A 22,439-nucleotide genomic window follows, 5' to 3' on the forward strand; every position below is an offset into this window, starting at 1 on the left:
TGACTAGAAGAGTGTTGTTTCTGCCTGTTCCTGTCTCAGTTGCAGCTACTGCCATGATGGATGGGGACACATTTTCACATCCCTGTGTAGTTGCAGTTCAGTATGTTGGGGCATCCTTCCCCATGACCCAGTGGGCTGTGAACAGGAATTTTTCTCCTAGACGGTACATAGCCATTAGCCTGCTGTGTTTTCAGAGGGTCTCGTCAGAGATGGTGAGGAGAACAAGCGCATTACCAATCTAACTTGAGACAGTTCCTTTCATTATTTAAATGAAATGGTGGCCCTAATGAGGGTCGGACGTAAACAGATAAAGAAACAATCTGATGTAGTTCAGTGGATAAAAGAACAGGCCATGGTCCAGGAAGACCCCAGTTCAGCTGCAGCCTTTCTTAGTGGGTGGCCAGCCAGCCACTTTCACTTCGTTCTCAGTTGCAGATCTCTCTCAACTAGCCATGAAGTTCACTGGACCACCATGGGCTGGTGTCTGTCTCTCTCCACCTATCCTACCTCATACTGTTGTTGCAGGGCCTCTTAGAGGTTGTGAGGGGCCTGGGCCACTTTCATTTTTTGAGGCCCTGGTGATTGGGGGGAGGGGAGGGCGTGCCATGCCCAGCATGGCTCCCAGCCTCCTCCTCCACTGCCAGGCCCTGACATGGCTCCTGGCTTCACTGCCACTGCCAAAAGAGGAGGATGTGAATTCATAGTGTGCGCTACAGGCGATGTGGCCTGGTATTGGGGCCACAAGTTTAAAGTTGTATGATGAACATCTCTTCCTTTCAGTTCTGTCTATGTGTCTTTGTGACTTTTGGAGATAGTCAAAACTCTACATTTGAGGCCTTTAGTAAATGAGAGGCCTGACCCCCCCTGCCCCTCCCTCATGATAGGCCCTGGCTTGTTGCGAGGATAAAATGAGGAAAGGAGAACCTTGTATGCCAACGTGAGGAGAACAAGAAGACACAAATATGACTGAGGGAGTAAGCTGTGGTCTTCCAAACCTTGAAAAGTCTGTGTCTGACTCTGTATCTCACTCCCCACCACTACTGGTTTCTTTCTCAGGTGCTTTAACAGTTCGCCTGCTGGGCCAAAAGCAGAGTCGGGACAACAGCCATGGCCACAATGGGGTGAGCCCTGAGGCGATTTTCAGCCACTACCCTCAGCTGAAGTCTGTCCTGCTTGAAGAGCTCTCCTTGGCTGCGGTGGCATCAGGAGAACCCCAGGGAGGGAAGTTTCACCTCTACCCCTCCCTTTACGCCGTCCTCACCTTTCTGGCCAAACTCCAGCCTAGTACAGATGGTCCCAACGGGTAAGAAGCTAAAGCAGAGAACACTGCCAGGCTTTCCTGTCTTTCAGGGCTGAGACAGTGACATGAAGGGGTGAGGAAGATAAGACAGTCAGCCCTGTCTTATTCTCTGCTGGGGTTTTTTCCTTTCACAAAATGCCTTCGCTGGTTTCTAGTCTACCAAGGAAGATGACCTGATAATTCTCATTGGAACAAGACCCCCTCCCCCTTCCAGTTCTTTTTCCCTTATAGGGATTTCTTTGGTGCATTTTTATCCTACCCTTTGTCCAAGGAATTCAGGGTGATGTACCTCATTCACCCCTTCTCCATTTTACCATTCCAACACCCTGAGGTGTGTTAGGTTGGGAGAGAGTATCTGGCCCAAGACCACCCAACAAGCTTCCATGGCAGAGTGGGGATTCGAGCCCAGGTCTTCCAGATCCTAGTCTGACACTATGACCACTACACCACACCTCAGACAGCTACAGTACTTGTGGGGGACACCAGAACAACCATCAGGGGTGGCCAAACTTGCTTAATTTAAGAGCCACAAAGAATAAACATCAGATGTTTGAGAGCCTCAAGACATGAATGTCAGATGTTTGAGAGCCACAAGGAAGGAAAGAAGGAAAATAAATGGGAAGTGGGAGAGGTGGAAAGAAAGCAACTTTAAATGCATTCTCCTAGCCGCTGGCTTGGCTTGGAGAAGTGATTTAAAGGGAGAAATGCCTTCTCCAAGCTAGCCAACAGGGTGATGCAGGCTTCAAGAGCCACACAATATGTGTGAAAGAGCCACATGTGGCTCCTGAGCCACAGTTTGGCCACCCCTGACCTAGATTGATTCCCAGAAGCAGTCATATGTGTGCATTTCATCCGCCTGTAGTATGCTTCTTGCAGGAAACAGCTGTGCTCTGTGTTTGACGAAGGAGCCCTACCTTAGGATTCTCCAGAATCCAAATTTAGATGTTGCTTTACTTTCTTATTCATCGCTCTTTCTGCAGCAGTTCCAGTTGCTTCCTGGAGCCCTTGATTCAGCTTGCAGGAAATCCCATTTATGCTGCACGGGCGATGGCAGCCCAAGCCCTGGTGCCTCTTGCACCTGCAGCGGAATACGGGACCCTCCTCTTGCGACTGGCCCTGGATTTGCCACAGCCCAGTGATGCGTTCTCCCAGAATGCATTGCATGGACGCCTGCTGCAGATTGAAGCTGTGCTGGCACAGGCATTGCAGGTCAATTGGTGAGTGTTTTTTGTGGGGGGGTTTGTTTTATTTTTGGGGGGGGTTGGTTTTTTGCATTTCCAGTCCTCTGTACACAAGCTTTTTCTTCTCCCCTCCGTACTGCAGTCCTAAGCTTTGCTCACGAGCTGAGTTTGATCCCAGTGGAAGCTGGGTTCAGGTAGCCAGCTCCAGGTCAACTCAGCCTTCCATCCTTCTGAGGTCGGTAAAATGAGTACCCAGCTTGCTGGGGGGAAAGTGTAGAGGACCGGGGAAGGCAATGGCAAACCACCCCGTAAAAAGCCTGCCGTGAAAACATTGTGAAAGCAACGTCACCCCAGAGTCGGAAATGACTGGTGCTCGCACAGGGACTCGTGGGGGGAAATTGCACTCATCACAATTTGCACTCATCACAATGTCCTCTTTCTCTGCAAAATAATAACAACAATTTCTAATAATAATAATTACCCATTTGCAAAGGGTATCAAATGCTTCTCTGGCATTATCACTGTAATCCTTACAACAGCTCTGACAGGTAGGCTATGGGCAATATCCCCATTTTACAGGAAGAGGAGCTGTGTGCTAGTGTGTCATGTTGGTTTACCCAGTAACATGATTCTGGGTGACATCGGAGTGGAGAATTTCTTTGCAGCCTTCCAAAGTAGTGGCCTTGTAAAAAGTATTTAGCCCACTGCTTGCATAAAAAGTGAACCAGAACGGGCACACTAAGGATGCTTAAGCTTGGATAATGATGACGGACTTAGTTTGTGCCCTGCTTAACATACTTTCCCTCCCTTTGTTCCAGCCTGTCTCCCAACATGCTGCTCTCCATCACTTGCCGGTTGGAAGATCATATCTGGTTGGTCACTTCTGTGCAGCAGTGTCCCCTGATCCGGTTGGCCTACCTCCAGATTGTCTCTCTTCTGGTTGGAGCCAGTCCCTCTCACTTTGCACAGAGAGTTTGGGAAGCTGTGAGGGGTGAACTGGATCCCTCTAAGCCAGCAGGGAAGGCTGGCTCATCTCATATTCAGGTATTCAACTTGGCCTAGTACAGTGTGGTCAGATATGATTCATGGAATTGACGCACAGAACTCCTTACTCTGACCAAAAGTGGCATCCAAGAAGAATGTAGGTCAGGAGTTGTAAGGAAAAAGGGTGGTGAGATTTTGAAGACCCCCATGAATGCCGGAGGGGGGAGTGAAGTTTTAGTTTTAAGACTGTGGAGATCCAGATTCAGATTTCTGTTCTGATGCAAACTCTCTGAGTGACTTTAGGTCATTTATTCTCTTCCACCCTAATTACTTCACTGAGTAACTCCGAGAATCAAAAAGAGACATAGGGAACCCACGTACACCATTTTGCATTCGTTGGAGTAAAATAAAAATGAGATAGCAATAGGCAAATCTGTTTCATTTGAATCATGTTCTTTAGATGCAAGACTTAAGTGCTGTTTTTCAGGTTTATCTTTGCAGTCTTTTTTTGGTTTTGTTGGTACCGAAAGGTGCACAACCCTGTGCCTCACTAGCTTTTTTCGGTCCTGTTCCAGGTCGGCGCAGTTACATTCCGCCAGTTTGCTGTCCGCTTTCTCTGTAGCGAGGCAGCAAGGCTGGGCAGTCCAGAGAGAGTCCGTGAAGTTTGCTCACTCCTGCAGAGCGGCCATGTGGACTTGCAAGGAGCCATCCTGACTTGGACAATCGAAACGGAGGAGGGAAGAAGCCAAGTGCTTAACCAAGAGCTGCAGCTAATGCTATGGGTGAGACCTGACTTAAACCACAGGAACAATCTCAGCCCTATTTGTGCCTTGTAAGGCTGGTCACGCTGAAGAGTGAAACAGATGTGCTAGTGGCAGATTGTTTGACATGGGTGACTCCATCTTTTTCCCCCGCTGCTGCTGAGTTGCCCTGAGTCCTGTGAGTGGATGGTGCTTAGCTGCTCTCAAGAGAACTTTCTCTCGCCTGATCTGGGTAGCCCAAGCAAGCCAGATCTCAGGATCTAAGCAGGGCCAACTCTGGCAAGTACTTGGATGGGAGTCCTCCTTGGAATACCAGAAGTTGGGAGGCGGAGGCAGGCCTTATTCAGCCAGCTCCCTGAATATCCTCCAAGGCTCCCCAGTGGGGGGGTCAATCACCAGAGGTTGCCATGACTTCCAGGTACGCACAAAAAAATTTCACCACCACGCCCCAAAAAAGAGAAAAGAGAACTTTCTCAAGCTTGTTAGCAACTCTTCTCTTCAGAGACTGACTTGTTTCTTTCCCCCCCAACACTAGACGCCAGGTACAAGATGGCCTGGCTCATACAAATGTTTGGGATAGCTTCATTAATTATTATTTAACCAGTAGCCAGCATTTAGGGTATAAGATGCCTAGTTTAAGTCATGCATCTGGTCTTGGATTCTGCCATGCTTGCTCTGTGTGTGCACGTCTCAAGGCCCGGTGGGTGGGAGCTTAGCCTGTGTTTTCTGCAAGTCTGATGCTTTATTACAAATACCCTTGTGAGCAAACCTGAATCTGGCATATCATTTCCTTGGAATTTCTTCAAACCTTAGAACTCCTGGCCAGAGCCCATTGCTCAGATCCAGATGCTGAACTTAAGTCCCACCACTTGCCTATAAAACGTGCAGGTTTAAAGTATCGCATGGGCAGGAGGATGGTGGTTTTTTCTTTAGTGAAGCTCCAGCCAAGAATGAATAGAGAAGCAGTTTGGGTGGGGGGCATTTTTTTTTTCAACCTTTTGCTTCCTCTAAAAATGTTTTTCCTTCCTGTGCATCAGAAGAAGCTGAGGGAAGTGCTGAAAGGAAGGATGGACCCTGTGTTTCTGAAGCTGTATCTGGAGGCTTTTGTGCATCTCAACAGCCATCAGCGTCCGCCTGTTTCCCACAAGCCACTGAGTCCCGCATGTACAGAGAGCAGTGAAATCCTGCTATCGATGGTGGAAAGCGGTGAGCTCAGTCCAGACCTCCAAGGTCATGCACTGTGCATTCTAGCTTTACTCCTGACTGAAAGGTAAGTCGATTGCCATCCATTTGGCTGTGTTCAAACAGGCAGGCACAAAACTATTCAATGGTCCAACATGCACACTCCCTCCCCCTTTCCCTTGTGAGACATGAGACTGGATCCAACCAGATATCAAGGGTGGTGGTGGTGTTCCTTTCCTAGTACCTGGGATTATGGAAGGGGAGGTGGCATAACATAGCCTGATCTCAACAGATCTTGAAAGCTAATCGGGGTCAGTACTTGGATGGGAGACCACCAAGGAAGGCTCTGCAGAAGAAGCCAATTGCAAACCCCCTCTGCTTAGTCACTTGCCTTGAAAGCCCCTTGCTGGGCTCATTACAAGTCAATTGCAACTTGACAGAACTTACTCTTTTCTACTCCCAGTGACATATATATTCAAGAGTCCTGTAGCACCATAAAGACTAGCAAAATTTGGGTAGGGCATGAGCTTTTGTGATTAACTGCTCACTTCTTCCAGTATGCTAACTGGGATTCTTAACCACCATTTCATCCTGGTTCAGAGCAGGGCTTTTTTTTTGTAGCAGGAACTCCTTTGTATATTAGGCCACACACCCCTGATGTAGCCAATCCTCCAAGAGCTTAGAGGGCTCTTAGTACAGGGTCTACTGCAAGCTGCAGGAGGATTGGCTACATCAGGAGGGTGTGGCCTAATGTGCAAAGAAGTTCCTACTACAAAAAAAGCCCTGGTTCAGAGAAACCTCAGTTTGATAATCTATTTGCATTTGGCATCATGACACATTGCAGTGAGTTGAAGAGGTTTTGTCTGCTGTCTCCACACACCACACAAAGGGATGTGCAAGCTCTGTCATTTACCAAGCTCATGCTTGTAACAAACAACCTGTGCTGAGCAGTCGGGTTAAAGCGGATAAAAGAAAGTACTTCTTCACCCAAAGGGTGATTAACATGTGGAATTCACTGCCACAGGAGGTGGTGGCGGCTATAAGCATAGCCAGCTTCAAGAGGGGGTTAGATAAAAATATGGAGCAGAGGTCCATCAGTGGCTGTTAGCCACAGTGTGTATATATATATAGATATAGATTTTTGGGGGGGGCTACTATGTGACACAGAGTGTCGGACTGGATGGGCCACTGGCCTTATCCAACATGGCTTCTCTTATGTTCTTATGTCCTTTTTTTGACAGTTTTGAGGATTTTACTTTATTGGAACGGTGGTGTGTTGTCATAGAAAGATGCAGCAAGCCCCTTTCTTCAGAAGTGCTCAGGAGGGCTGCGGCAAAGTCACTGCACATAGCAGGAGCGGGCTTGGTTTGGAGAGCCCAAGAAGATGCTGACCAGACTCTTTGTGCCATGGCAGTCCGGTATGTTGCTGGCCTGCTGCTAGTGGTGGTGGTGGTGGTGGTGGTTAGGAGATCTGGGGTTCCTTTGAGGATCCTTGTCATTTATCTCTTAGAACTGTTAGGTGAGCAAAACACTTCCACTCAATTAGCTGACTGCCTTATTTAAATTAATGCAAATATTGCCAGGATCTCAATATGGATGCATTTTGCAGGAAGTTGGAAGCTTTTCCTTAAGCACAGGATAAATTTGTGTTTATAATCTTTTTTTCCCCAGCAGTTTGTGAATCCTGGTGAAAGGTCTACAAAATGTTAGTTTTGTTAGGGATCCCTGATTGGTTAGACCCATCCATGTGACCTGTATGGGCTGCTCACTCTGGGCTTAATTAGTAACATCAGGAGATGGCCGAATCAGATTGGATGAGGCATCATCACACCCGCAATGTGATCACTGATCGTGTCCTCAGTATGGGAACTCACAGGAATTAGTTCAGCCAACCTGGCTGACAGCATTGAAATCTGGATGATGCCAATCGTCTTCTTTTTTTTTGGCCAACAAATCTTTGTATTCTCTAGGAGGGTCTGCTGAATTAGAACCAAATGCAACAACCCTCAGAGCAAATAACTAGCTTTTCTTACCTTACTACAATTCAAGGAGAAAAGTGACCCTTATTCCCATTTTACAGATAAGAACTGAGCTTGAGAATGAAAATTTCACATAAGCTGCCCTGACCTGGATAGCCTGATCAAGCAGGGCTGACCCTGGCAAGTGTTTGGAAGGGAGACCTCCTTGGGATACCAGGGACCTTCTTGGAATACCAGTGCCTCAAGCCACTTCTTTGAATGTCCTCCATGCCCCAGTAGGGGTCGCCAGAAGTTGCCATGACTTCCAGGCTTGCACACAGACACTGACACACACACACACATGCAATACAAAAACTACCAAAAAAGGGAGGGAGAAAGTTTTACTCAAGCTCCCCGCTGCTTGGAATATGAACAGTTCTGTTAAGTCCAGCACTTTTGCCTGCTGAAACGCTCAAAACCACAGGACATGTGGGCAGCCTTAGAACCCATTTGAGGCCCTGCTGTCCAGCACCAGCTAACCAAACCTTGCTCTCATTCCTTGCCTCCCCAGCCTGATAGACACAGCCATTTCCCTGCTCCAAGATGAGGACCAGGAAGTGCGGCTGGAAGCCTCTATCTTTGCCAGCCTCGTCGTGCAGCGGCAGGCTCCATCGGGGGTTCCCTCTCCAGGCAGCTGTGCTTTGCTTCATAGCAACAAGGGCCTGGTCGATCTGCTCCATCTGCTGCTGGAAAAATTCTGGCACTGCCCAGAAACCTTTGCGTCTTTGGTGCATCATCTCCCCACCACCGATCTCAACGAGGCCTTGACGGAGCTGGAGGACAAGGGGTGAGCAAGAGACTAAGGATAAACAAGAGAGCCAGTTTGGTGCAGTGGTTATGTGTGCAGACTCTTATCTGGGAGAACAGGGTTTGATTCCCCACTCCTCCACTTGCACCTGCTAGCATGGCCTTGGGTCAGCCATAGCTCTGGCAGAGGTTGTCCTTGAAAGGGCAGCTGCTGTGAGAGCCCTCTCAGCCCCACCCACCTCACAGGGTGTCTGTTGTGGGGGAGGAAGGTAAAGGAGATTGTGAGCCACTCTGAGACTCTTTGGAGTGGAGGGCAGGATATAAATCCAATATCATCATCTTCTTGCAGATGCCCAGGGCTTTTTTTTTTTAGCAGGAATGCAGTTCCAGCTGGCTTGGTATCAGGGGGTGTGGCTTAATATGCAAATGAGTTCCTGCTGGACTTTTTCTACAAAAAAAAGCCCTGCAGATGCCGAATGGCAGTGGGCAAAGAGGGGATGGCAGTTGCTGCTGCAGAATCAGCACAGATGTTTAACTTCGTCTTTCCTAGGGATGCCACAGATTATTTGTTTTTTCCATTGGTTAATTCATTAATCGTAGCAGCCCTAATAGCCCAGACCAGCCTGATCTCATCTGAGCTTGGGAGGTCAGCAGGGTTGGCTGCAGTCCGTGCTTGGCTGGGAGGCCACCAAGGAAGAATGGGGTTGCTGTACAGAGGAGGGCAGTGGCAAAGCACCTCTGTTCGCCTCTTGCCTTGAAAACCAGTGAGGTTGGACTTCATGGGAGTCAGCTGTGCCTTAATTGGCACACTTTACTTTAATTCCGGAACATTTTGATGCACATTTTGAAACTTTCTCCTTAAAAGCAGAGGGTTTTTTTAATACTTCTAAAAGTGTAGTTGGCCCTTTGCAAAGGCATTCATAAGAACATAAGAGAAGCCATGTTGGATCAGACCAGTGGCCCATCCAGTCCAACACTCTGTGTCGCACAGTGGCCAAAAAAAAGCAAGTGCCATCAGAAGCCCTCCCACTGTGCCTCCCCCAAGCACCCAGAATACAGAGCATCACTGCCCCAGAGAGTTCCAACGATACACTGTGGCTAATAGTCACTGATGGACCTCTGCTCCATATGCTTATCCAATCCCTTCTTGAAGCTTGCAGCCGCCCCACCACCTCCTGTGGCAGTGAATTCCACATGTTAATCACCCTTTGGGTGAAGAAGCACTTCCTTTTATCAGTTCTAACCCGACTGCTCAGCAATTTCATTGAATGGCCACAAGTTCTTGTATTGTGAGAAAGGGAGAAAAGTACTTCTTTTCTGACTGTGTTGGCAGAACCGGCAGTGAAGCCCTACCTAATAGACAGCCTGAGCTTCAAACCACCAGAGGAACAAAGCTGCTAAATATAATGGGGTTTTTTTTAATATCTGCCTTTTCTCTCTTTCAGGGCCGTGAGCCTGTATAAAGAAGATGAGCCAAATGTTTATGCAGAGCCAGCTGTCCTTTGCCGAATGTTGTTTCCTTTCCTCTTCCGGTTGTTCAACCAAGCAGCTGCTTCTCCCAGGCTTTGGGAGTCATTTCAGTCCTGGCTGAAAGCCACCGGCCCTGGGCTCTTAACCAGCTTACGACACTGCACAGCATGGTGGAGCCAAGGTGTGTGACAGTTTGCACCCCACCTCCACGTGCTCACTGTTCCCTTCCAGAACAGCAGGGAAGCCAGAGGCAGAGTCTTGAGATGATTTTACTCCTTCAAGGCACCAGGCTCACACCCTGCATCAGATCCCCAGAGAAAGAGAGAGACACCATTCACCCAAAAGCACTTGGAGGGCCGGTTTGGTGCAGTGGTTAAGAGAGGTGGACTCTAAGTTGAAGAACCAGATTTGATTCCCCGCTTCTTCACATGCAGCCAGTTGGGTGATCTTGGGTCAGTCACAAATCTGTCAGAGCTGTTCTCTCAAGAGCAGTTCTTTCAGAGCTCTCTCAGGGCAGAAGGTTGTAAGCCGCTCTGAGATTGCAAGTGAGGGGTGGGGTATAAATCCAAACCTCCTTGCCCTCCTCTTCCTTCACCCAAGGAACAAATTGAGCTGCTGTTCCTTTTCCCACCTGTGCTCCCCCCCAGCCCTTGCTGGAGAGTTGGTATCTTGTCTATATTATGAGAAGAAGACTGTAGATCTATAACCCACCCTTCTCTCTGAATCAGAGTCTCAGAGCAGCTTTCAATCTCCTCTATCTTCTTCCTCCACAGCAGACACCCTGTGAGGTGAGTGGGGCTGAGAGAACTTTCCCAGAAGCTGCCCTTTCAAGGAGAACTCTTGCAAGAGCTGTGGCTAAGCCAAGGCCATTCCAGCAGCTGCAAGTGGAGGAGTGGGGAATCAAACCCAGTTCTCCACACTTAACCACTACACCAAACTGGCTCTCAATAATGATTGGGACTTGGCTGAACAGGAATGCCCCAGTGCACAATAGACTCTTGACACACTGTTGTAAATTGTGCACCAGTTTGTTAGCTAGATTGTGACCCCAGATGACCCTCCCCTGCTTCTCCCCCCACCTCACTATGCATTGCAAATCCTCCAGTAAAGAAGTGAGAAACATGCTGATTCTGCCTAACCTGAGTCACAGGATTGGTCCCTCTAGACCACGGATGGCTGAACTTGCTTCATGTAAGAGCCACATAGAATAAATGTCAGATGTTTGAGAGGAGGGAGGGGAGATGGAAAGAAAGCAACTTTAACTTTAAATGCATAGTCCAAGCTGCCGGCTGACTTGGCCTGGAGAAGTGATTTAAAGAGAGAAATGCGTTCTCCAAGCCAGCCAATAGGACAGTGGGGGCTTCAAGAGCCACACAATACGTGTGAAAGAGCAACATGTGGCTCCCAAGCCACAGTTTGGCCAAGCTGTTCAGGAGTCTTCCGCAGCCCTCTTACTGGAGTTCCTTACTTTGAGATCCTTTGGAGATGCCAGGGTTTGCAGTAGGGGTCTTTGTCGTGTAAAAGGTGTGCTGTGTTGTTGAACTATAATTACATGAAGCTGTCTGATACTGAATGAGACCCACCGGTCTGTCAGAGTCAGCATTGTCTGCTCTGACTGGCAGCAGTTCTCCAGGGTCTCCCGTTGAAGTCATCACTTATGCTCTGATCCTTCTCCCTGGAGATGCTGGGGATTGAACCTGGGACCTTCTGCATACCAAGCAGATGCTCTACTCCTGATATAAATCAAATAAAGTTAAGCGAGTCACAGTCTTTCCTTTAGATAGGTATCCATTCTATGGCAGGCAAGTCCAGACACTCTCCTCTATGCCCATTGCTAACTTGAGTGCATGAGTGCTTGATTTGTCTCTCTTGTTACAGATGGCAACACTTCCTTGCACCTGAAGGCTCTAGGATGTCCGAAGGTGCATGTTGCAGTCACGGCACTGCTTGTCAAGGCAGTCCTTGTGGTCCATATGCTGGAGATGCTAGAAAGGAGACAGCAAGCCAGCACTGAAGAAATTGACTACAGCTCCCAAGAGCTGAAAGATGTGGTTTCAGCTGCACAGAAGGTGCTTGTTCAGCATGGGATGGTACCAACAGTCAACTTGGAGATATGAATGGGAAGACAGGGATATCTTGACTGTGTTTCAGTAAATCACTGAGAACTTTTCACCGTGATGGAGATCACAGAGCTGGGCAACAGGTAGCATCTCTGTTTGGAGATAAACGCATCGCATCTTCTGGTCTAGACCTACTGCTGTGGGAAGCTGATACAAATATATACGTAACATTTGTAACTGGTATATAGCAATTACAAATGGCAGCAGACCTGGCAACCTAGGGTTGCTTGTGGTTTCACATTCTACATTACTTATTGCAGGTGGTTCTGAACTTTGTTCCAAATTTCTCCCTGTTTTGTTTTGGAATTCTGAACGATGTAGTTTTGTTTCCAAAGTGGAACCTGCATTAGAAATTCTCTGCAATTCCATTTTTCATTTCTGAATTGTGTAGAGTGTGTGTGCATGGGCAGTTTGCCACAGTTTTTCCATGCATAAGAAGAGCCCTGAAAGCCCCTTTTAAAGCCATTTATTCCTCTGGCCATCACTGCATCCTCCGGCAGCATATTCCACATTTTAATCACACTGTGTAAAGCAGTGTTTCCTTTTGTCTGTCCTGAACCTACTGCCCATCAGTTTCATTGGATGCTCTCGAGTTCTAGTATTTTGGGAGAGAGATTTCTTCATCTTATTTGCATCCCCAACACCGACACCCCTATTAGCAACTTGCACAAATACATTGATAAAATCTTTCTATCTTGATGTAAGTGTAATTGCATCCAGGGGAGTGTCTCATTGAAATCACACATGTCCTCTTTCCTGCAGATTGATGAAACATTACACCCACACAATCAAGATATAGCATTGTTTTTCTGCTGTTTTATCAGTGTTTGCAAGGACACATCTGTAAGATGCCTCAGCAAAAAAAACTGGATGCAGTTAAGTGTACATGTGTGTGGCATCTTTCCAGTGCATAGGAGCAGTGAAACACTGCACAAAAAGAATTTTGATCTACGTGTACATCAAGATTGCAAACAGTCTTTTATCCGTGCTTAGGGGCACATGAAGAAAGGAGGGAAAGATGTGAATGAGTCGAGAACTGTGGCAAGCTGGACATGCTTCAGTTTGGAAATTAACATTAGCAATGTTCTCCTGATTAACCTGGAATCCAGGGGGAGTAGAATAAAAAAAAGTTAGAAAACAAAAAGTGAGGAAGGTCAAGATAAAAGTGAGGAAGCTTTATATTTTGTATTCGGCCCCCTCAACATGGCGTGTATTGATCTGCGATTTGGGGGAAGGGTTCAGGAGGAGCATCTACAGGTGAAGACCAGCCTGGTGGATCCATCAGGCTGAAAGAAAAGCGTTGAGCATCTTGTTCAGGATGAATTTTAATCATGTTGGTTTTAATCCTTCAGTTTTTTGCTTCAATTGTACGGAGCTCATGGATCATGCAGGGAGGCAGAACAGATCGTGGGTTTTCTAATTTTAATAAAGTGGTTCCCTCAAAGTTATGGATGTGTTTAAGCTGTATTCCTGGGCCTTGTTTTAGCAGGTTCTGATTTTGTTCTCCGTCTTAAGAACAGGCCATTTTTCTTCCACCAGGCTTGCATCAGGGCATGTTTACTCCGCAGCTGCCAAGGTTCCCAATTGAGCCACATTATTGTTCGCAAAGGGTGAAGAGCGTTTTCACCTATTTTTAAAGCACTTCACGTTCAGTATTGTGTAACAGGATGACAACCCTGTAATGTAGGCTGATCTGATTATCCCCATATTAGAGATAGGAAGACTGAGGCGGAGAGAGGGGATTGCCACAGGTCACCTTGTAGATTAATGGAAGGAGATTCACACCAGGGACTCCCTGATACATAATTCACCATCTGTAATATACCAGCTCTCATCATATGATACAGTGGGAAAGAAGGGAAGAGCAAAAACTGCAGTCGTGTTTGGAGAAAACCCACCTGCTCTCATATACAAATTAACACAGTTGTAAAGCTTTTATTCACAAATAATCTGTGTTCCCCCACCTTTCAGAAATGAGCCGGATAGTTAATATTACAGACCAGGCCTTCTCCATTGTGGAATTTCACTTATGGGAAGTCTGCATACCCATTTGCCTGGCATAAATACTGCTGCCTTTTAGGCAGCAAGTGAAAACATGGTTTATCCAGCCCTTTGTTGATAATTGCCTGTCTTCAGTTGCTCCTGGGTTTATTGTGGGCCCGTATGGTTAAATGGATTGCATTGCTTTCTGATAATTTTTTATTTAGAATGGTTATAAGCCATTCCCAGATGCTCAGGAGTAAATAGGCAGGTTATGAGAGAGAGAGAGCATGCTTTGGATGCTTCTGGTGTCACGCCGTTTTATTTGCAAACAAGTTCAATCCAAGCAAATATAGGCTCCTTTCAATGGACAGCCAGATCCTTACAGAGTAATTTGTGCTGTCCTCTCCCTCTAGGCCAGGGGTGGCCAAACTGCAGCTCCACACATATTGTGTGGCTCTTGAAGCCCTCACCACCCTGTTGGCCAGTTGGAGAAGGGATTTCTCTCTTTAAATGACTTCTCCTAGACAAGCCAGCCAGCAGCTTGGAGAATTTAAAGTCAACATTGCTTTCTTTCCACTTCTCCCTCCCCCATCTATATTCCTTCCTTCCGCTCTCAAAACATCTGATGTTCATGTCTTGCGGTTTTCAAAACATCTGATGTTCATGTCTTGTGATTCTCAAGCATCTGACGTTCATGTCTTGTGACTCAAACACATTTATTCTGTGTGGCTCTTACACAAGCAAGTTTGACTATCCCTACTCTAGGCCCTGACTTGGATGACCCAGGCTAACCTGGTTTCATTAGATCTCAGAAAGCAAGCAAAGTCAACCCTAGTTTCTACGTGGATGGGAGACTACCAAGGAAGCCCAGGATTGCTATGGGGAGGAAGACAATGGCAAAAACTACCTCTGAACATCTCTTTCCTTGAAAAATCTATAGGGTCACATAAAATGGCTGCAACTTGAAGGCACTTTTCACTGCTTCCCTCTAGGCCACTCTCCTGGTGTCTGCAAATGCTAGCTAAAAACGTTCAGCCCCTTCTCACTGTTTCTGTCCCTTTAAAGGGCCAAGGGCTTTTCTCTTCCTCCTACTGATCTGGGGGGGAATCCCATTTTAAAACACAAAAAAAGTTCCCAGCCAGCAAGAGAAAGTCTCCAAACATAAATTCCCATCAATAAAATACCAATAGGGTTACTGGCCATCAGTCAGTAGTACAAAACCCAACAGCAGCAGTAAGTACATTTTAGTAGCTTAACAAATATTCACTCATTTTCTTATGTTGTTTTAAACTCTAAATCTGAAAGTAGTGCTTGTTTTATTTTCTAATTTCCATAAAGTGCCTCATATTGCTTTATGAATGAAGAATGTACAAAAAATTGCAGTGTTTCTTTTATCCCTCTGAGGGCACTAATACACCACAAACAGATCAAATAACTTCCTACAAGGAATGTGGATCGCCCATCTTGAGGAATTTCATCTGACTGAAATTCATTTTGCTCCCCAGGAAATCCCTCCCGTGTTTTGTTCATGCAGAAACCTCTGAATTTGCCACAAATTTTAATTGAGATTTTATCCAGTGACACTTCAGATATGTACGGAATATTCTCCAAAACTTTACTCATCATACTAAAACTCTTTTTATCTTGGTTTAAATTCTTCAGATGGCAAAGCAACAATTTCTCGTTTGGTCTTGAGTTTTACTAGAAGAGTACAAAATTATGCTTTTCTGCAGGCCGGGGGCATCCTCTGTGTAGGGAGAACCCCCAGTTGTGGGGGCAGCCTGGTTTTGCTGCTTTCATGACAAGCATAATTTATCCACTTGATTTTATTTATTCGACTTTTTTAGTTGCTGCTCACCTAAAGGGTCTCGTGGCAACTTACAACATTAAAACCAATAAGGTAAAAAAAACAACATAAAAGGAACAAATATAAAATATTAACATTATATTATTAAAATATGTAGCTATCACCATATTAAACCACTATTAAAATGGCCCAAACACATGGTTTCCCTTGAAAGGCCAACTAACAATTCAGTCTTGCATGTCCTGTGGAAATTAAAGTCTGTCAGTGCATTCCAAAAGATAGGGGCCACAACTGAGAAGGCCCTTCCCCTGGTGGTAGGTAAGTGAGCCATCCTGAGGTTTACACACTCTTTCCTTTCCTCTCCCTGCAACAGATTCCTTCATGAATCTATCTAATCCCCTTTTTAAAGCTGTTTATTCCTGTGGCCATCAGGTGGGACTAGGAGAGTTCTTTTGAGAACTCCTCTTGAGAGTACAGCTCTGAGAGAACGTGGCTGACCTAAGGTCACTCAGCAGGTGCATATGGAGAAGTGGGGAATCAAACCTCATTCTCCCAAATTAGAGTCCATGCACTTCACCACACCAAACTGGCTCTCCAAGACCCCCAAGTAACCCAAAATCAACACTCCACTCAGCCACTGCCTCTAATAGCCTCAGAAGGGAGTCTGCTGGTGAGCTGGGCAAATGGCCATGCCAGCAGGACTCCCACCCTCTCCTCAAAGCTCCAAGCCAGGCCAATGCTGTCAAGGCTAGTCATGTTTGGTGCAGGGATCCCCTGGAAGGGAAAACAGTCTTGGGATGAGGACTGCCATTCCACCCCCTGTTCCTCAGTTTGATGTTGGTGGAGGGTCAAGTATTTACTGTCAGATATAATGAAGATTGAAGAGCCCTGTGGCACAGAGTGGTAAAGCTGCAGTACTGCAATCCTAAACTCTGCTCACAACCTGAGTTCGATCCCACCAGAAGCTGGGTTTTCAGGTAGCCAGGTTGAGGTTGACTCAGCCTTCCATCCTTCCGAGGTCAGTAAAATGAGTATCCAGCTTGCTGGGGGGAAAGTGTAGATGACTGGGGAAGGCAATGGCAAACCACCCCATAAAAAAGTCTGCCATGAAAACGTCATGAAAGCAATGTCACCCCAGAGTTGGAAACGACCGGTGCTTGCACTGGGGACTACCTTTACTTTTACTTTTTATAATGAAGATTACTTGTGATGTATTAAATGGAGTAAATTTGAAGTGTGCTTTTATTTCAGAATTTCTTTGGATGTTTCACCCTAAAGACCTCCAGCTGTCTTGTAGTTGGATCATCCAGATAATCTTCAGAAGTCCCGCATCATTTACCCATTCATGGTAGCTATTGAGTGATGGAGGACAGGGCCTCCTCTGTGGTAGCCCCAAGGATATTTGTTTTGTCATCTTCTTGCTGCCCTTGGAGTGCAATCTTGAAATGCTTCCCTTCTAGAAGGCTTTGGGGGCTTGAAAAATCTACAAATCCATTAGCTATTCTTCTCAATCATTTCATCACACTGAAATGTTTGTAGGCAGAACTAGATATCAGGGGATGTGCCATAGACTGGTTTCAATTGGACTCAAGGTTGGTGTCAGAAACCAACTGTCTTCATTGTGGAAGCTGCCTGAGTTAGACAGATAATGAGTATGTGAGGCAGCGGGGCCACATTCCAAAGAGGTTGTCAAGAGAAAGGATTGCTTATTATTGGCTAATTCTCCCCTGCAAACGCTTCCATCTATGGCTAGTTTCCATTATAATATAAGAACCCTGCTGGGTCAGACCAACAGTCCATCTAGTCCAGCATCCTGTCTCACACAGTGGCCAACCAGTTCCTCTGGGTGGCCAACAACAGGGCATAGAGGCTGAGGCCTTCCCCTGATGTAACCTCCTGGCTCTGGGATTCAGAGGCTTAGTCCCTCTGAATGTGAAGGTTCCCCACAGTCATCGTGACTTGTAGCCACTGATAGACCCATCCTCCATGAATCTATCTAATCCCCTTTTAAAGCTGTTTATTTCTGTGGCTGTCACTACATCTGGCAGCAAATTCCACGTTTTACTCACATTCCCTCCTAGTGAGCAGGAATACAGCTATATAAACATGGTTTTAAAATACACAGATGTTGATGATGTGTTTTTAATAAAAGCTGCTTCTTTCTTCCCCACCTCCATCCTGGGCATCTAAAATTTCCTTTCCAACAGTCACGAAAGCACATCTGTGCTTAGGAAGGAGCTGGCGTGACATTAAGGGGGACAACATGCCCGCCATTGGGATACAGGCATTGGGAATTTGCTCGGGAAGTAAGAGGAACACGGACAGGTCCTCTGCTGCTGATCCAGCTGCAGCCATTGAGATGCACCAATCAGGCTTTGCAGTGAGTGGAAGCTTAGCAAGGCCGAGCCACGGAAGGCTCGGTGTGTCAAATTAATTTCCAACATAATTGCATCAAAGGCACACCCTGGACTCCCTTGGGTGGAAAGCAGATGGTGGTTAAAGAGATTTCCAAAGAGTTAAAACCGGAACGGTCAGCTCTATTGCTGCCGGTGGGTCCTCACGTCAATTACTATTCCTGCCTTTGGTTGGTCAGGTTTTGGCAGTTTTTAAAATTATGGCAAAAACTAGACAAACAGGTCGTAAAAACCCCTCTTTCATTGCTGCCACCATACCGTTCATTGGATGGGATTTGTAATTATTTCAGTGGAGATCTGACGATCCCAGCAGGCATTCCTTTTCCTCGCACAAATTACGCACCGTAGGGCGGCATAACAGGGCTGTTAGGAAGTTCAAGCCATGCAGCAGGTAGGACGGAATAATTCTCTGCTTTTTTATTTCAGAGCAATACGTCAAGAGCTTCGATCCCACTGGGCACATTATGGACATCCGAGCCTTAGATGACTGGAGGGAGGGAGGGGGACACCTTTGTTCAGAAACTTGCAAAATATGGCAGCTAAACTAACCCACAGTCTCCTCATGTTCACACTCATGAGGAGTGTCATCACACTCATGTTGTTTATTACCTACACTAGCTCCTGCTCAAGGGGCTTTAAGCACATTAGCTGAATTGGGCCCATAATCCAAAGTGTACCCAAGAATAATTGGGGGATGACTAGAGCATCCCTGCAGTGCTTGGAACCCTGTGATGCTTGAAACATGGGGCAGATGTCCATCAGTGGTTATGAGCCACAGCCGGGACTTTTTTTTTAGCAGGAACACACAGGAACGCAGTTCCGTCGGGCTTGGTGACAGGGGGTGTGGCCTAATATGCCAATGAGTTTTGTTGTGCTTTTTCTACAAAAAGCCCCATGCGAAACAATGGTGATGTCAAGGGGTGTGGCCTAATATGCAAATGAGTTCCTGCTGGGCTTCTTCTACCAAAAAAAGCCCTGTCCACAGCATACTGTTGGAGCTCTCTTCCTGGGGGCAGTGATGCACTGTATTCTTGGTGCTTGGGGGGGCACAGTGGGAGGGCTTCTGGTGTCCTGGCCCCACCAATGAACCTCCTGATGGCGCCTGGGTTTTTTGGTCACTGTGTGACACAGAATGTTGGACTGGATGGGCCATTGGCCTGAGCCAACATGGCTTCTCTTATGTTCTTGATGTCACATCTGTCTATGTAACCAGAACTGACTATGCAGCATTTTCCTTCCCAAATCTCTCCCCTGCTTGGGGGGGAGGGGGAGTAACTAGTCTATAGTGAGTGACCTAGTCCCTCTAAGGTTGAGGTAGTTCTTGACCTTGTGGGCTTGGAACCTTGTAGATTTGTATTGTTCTTCTGTATGACTGGTCTAAGGACCTTGTAGGCATGAGAAGGGTCAGTTAGGGAGAGAACGCAGGTGGTGCCGTGGGGCTGACAGTTGAGGGTCCAGCTCTAAGACAGGAAGCAGGGCTGTATCCCAGGGTGAGAGGGTTGATACAAAACATCTTTTGATCCAGTACAGCAGAGATACTGAATGGTGCCTGCAGATGGAGGAGTATCCATACATATGCAGCCACTACAAGGGCGGGAAGGTCAACTAACATTTGCATTTCCTCCCTCTCTTTTGCCCTGGTTTTGCCATGAAGTCACAGCTGACTTATGACAGCCCTGTGAGGTTTTCAAGACAAGAGATGTTCAGTGATGGTTTGGCACTGCTTGCCTCTACGTCACGATCCTGGTATTCCCAGAAAAAGAGGTGCCGGAACTCTCAAGAGGGAAATGAAGGAGAAACACACAGGATTCTTTGAAACAATACTCTTTTCACACACTACAGGCTGACCTCTACTTTAAGGCAGTTTCCAAACTTTAGACATGTCACTGACTTCCTCAGTTCTTTTTTGGGTCTTGCTTTTGGTACCTAGCACCGAATTATGACCTTATTTATTTATTATATTTATATCCTGCCCTCCTCTATTGGGCTTAGGGCAGCTAACAACAGTTAAAATGTATAATGTTAAAACAGAGTACAATAAAATCATTAAAAATCATTTCATACACATATAATACATTTACAGTTACAATCCTGAAGTCCAAGATAGTGTCAGTATTATTAGTTCGTATTTAGCGTTGCATACAATATTGTTGTTGAATATTGTTAGGCCCTCTATGTTTATACTGGAGTGGGTTTAGATATCCATGCTGTGGTGTAGTGATCGCTTCCCCATTAGTTATTAAAGGCCAATTTAAACAATTCTGTTTTACAGGCCCTTGAAGTATCTATGTTTTAACATACTTTATGGAATCAAAGACTGTTAAGGGAGGTCCAACAAAGACAGTTGGGGGGGGGGGGAGTCCTCTTTCACACTCACTGGAGGAAATGGAGAGAGCACCAAATCCAAGACAGTTCCTTGGGCATTCTTTCTCCTAGTGGCTCGAATGGCTGCTGCCTGGGGAGAAAAGCCTCTGTCGGGTAGGCTGCAGCTGATTTTCTCTCAACTTGGAACAGGCACGCCAATTGTGAACTTTTTGCCCAACATCACTAAGACCACCCCTACTGGGACTTTTAGCATATAACTGCCTAATATAAGCACCAGAAAGTTTTGCCCCTCAGCTGGGTTGAACGTAGCATTGCTATGGCAATTTTCAGCAGGAAAGCAGAGTAAGGGGAGGTGAGGTTTATAGAGCCCCTCTCCCTCCAAATCAAATTTAAACTGCAGTCCCAGTTCAAACAAATTGGTATGAAAAAGACACATGGAACTAGACTCTTCCGCCCTTAGCCAATCAGGTAACAGCATGTAAAGAACTGTTAATACATCTGACAAGAATTCATGCAACTTTACTCCACAATAGAATGCAGATGCAAGGAGAGGAAATTTGGTTACAAACCTGAACTTAAGTGCACAAGAGAGCCAGTTTGGTGTAGTGGTTAAATGCATGGACTCTTATCTGGGAGAACCCGGTTTGATTCCCCACTCCTCCACTTGCACCTGCTGAAATGGCCTTGGATCAGCTGTAGCTTTCACAGGAGTTGCTGTAAAAGCTCTCTTGGCCTCACCTACCTCTGTCTTGAGGGGGGAAGGTAAAAGAGATTGTGACCGCTCTGAGATTCAGAGTGTAGGGTGGGATATAAATCCAATATCTTCTTCTTCAATAGTGGAACATTCCAAATGCCCTTAGTGGTCCTAGCTAGATACACAAAAGTCAGAATTTCATAGTGTCTTAGCACTGATTGAGACTCTTGGCCAATATGTGAGGATCAAGTATAAAATACCTGGGTGCCAGCTGGCTCCTATTAATGAGTATGTATGCAAAGGTCAAGGAGCTCAGCTAAACCTTTTAAATGGGTGGTGAATCCCCACAGGATAACAGACTTGCCAGATGATAGGATTCGTCTCAGTACGAACTCATCCAATTTTCCCCATCATTGAGTGCAATAGGCTAGGGACCTACTCGGGTTTGCATCTAGTGACATCTGGCACATCTTTTGGCTATGCCTGAATCATTTCCCACTAAATATACTCATTGCTTCTTTTTTAAAAGACAGATTTCTTAGCTTGGAGGGGAAGGAAATATTTTTCGTAACAGAGAGAACTGAGTGAGAAAGAAGTCATACAGATAGGGAGCAATTGCATAGGTGTCTTGCTTTTGATCAACGCTGATTTATCAATGAGCATTTGGACATAAGCCTAGCAAAATCCTAGCAAGATCAAGACTATTGTAATCAGGGCTTTTTTGGAGCAGGAACACACAGGAACGCAGTTCCGGCTGGCTTGGTGTCAGGGGGTGTGGCCTAATATGCAAAAGAGGTCCTGCTGAGCTTTTTCTACAAAAAGCCCTATGTGAAACAATAGTGATGTCAGGGGTGTGGCCTAATATGGAAATGAGTTCCTGCAGGGCTTTTTCTACAACGAAAGCCCTGATTTTAATGCAGTGCGAGTGAGAGGGTTGGTCCTTGTCTATTTCAATAGCCATTCTATCCTCCTCCAAACTCTTTTGGTTGACTTCTGGCAACCCCAACTGGGCCTTGGACATTCAGAGAGGTGGCTTCTATTGCCTGCCTCTGCATTCTGGCCCTGGTACTCCTTGGAGGTCTCCTATCCAAGTACTTGCCAGGGTTGGCCCTGCTTAGTTTAAATATATGCATACTAGTAGCTTCAGGACAGAGGTTAGTTATTCTGGTCTGCAGAAGGCCAGCCAGACTGAAGTTCAGTAGCACCTTAGAGATCAACAAAGTATCGGGGCCATAAGCTTTTGATATATATCTGACGAAGGAAATTTTGACTCTTTAAAACTTAAACCGAAAAATCTTGTTGATCTCTAAGGTCTTGAATCTGGCTTGCTTATTAGTAGCTTAAATCAATCCGCCATTCCTTTCATACTGTGTCTTAAGTCAAGAAGAAGAAGAAGATGATGATGATGATGATGATATTGGATTTATATCCTGCCCTCCACTCTGAGTCTCAG

General features: G+C 46.2%; 1 protein-coding gene across 3 annotated transcripts in view; it reads left to right on the top strand.

Annotated features, from left to right (window-relative positions):
- LOC132579265 (thyroid adenoma-associated protein homolog) overlaps nt 1–13,207 on the top strand; it is a 41,456-nt gene extending 28,249 nt beyond the window's left edge. For 2 of the 3 annotated variants that reach the window (XM_060249516.1, XM_060249518.1), the window contains 9 exons: nt 1,057–1,303; nt 2,281–2,517; nt 3,300–3,525; nt 4,041–4,247; nt 5,264–5,496; nt 6,650–6,826; nt 7,938–8,213; nt 9,619–9,824; nt 11,522–13,207. In XM_060249516.1, the coding sequence (XP_060105499.1) occupies nt 1,057–1,303; nt 2,281–2,517; nt 3,300–3,525; nt 4,041–4,247; nt 5,264–5,496; nt 6,650–6,826; nt 7,938–8,213; nt 9,619–9,824; nt 11,522–11,760 (2,048 nt within the window). In that variant the 3' untranslated portion in view covers nt 11,761–13,207. The remainder of the gene's footprint in view (nt 1–1,056; nt 1,304–2,280; nt 2,518–3,299; nt 3,526–4,040; nt 4,248–5,263; nt 5,497–6,649; nt 6,827–7,937; nt 8,214–9,618; nt 9,825–11,521) is intronic. The other variant, XM_060249517.1, reaches the window with a different exon arrangement.
- Nucleotides 13,208–22,439: the final 9,232 nt, after the last annotated feature.

The sequence above is a fragment of the Heteronotia binoei genome, chromosome 11 (genome assembly GCF_032191835.1).
Source record: "Heteronotia binoei isolate CCM8104 ecotype False Entrance Well chromosome 11, APGP_CSIRO_Hbin_v1, whole genome shotgun sequence".
Classification (NCBI taxonomy): Eukaryota; Metazoa; Chordata; class Lepidosauria; order Squamata; family Gekkonidae; genus Heteronotia; species Heteronotia binoei.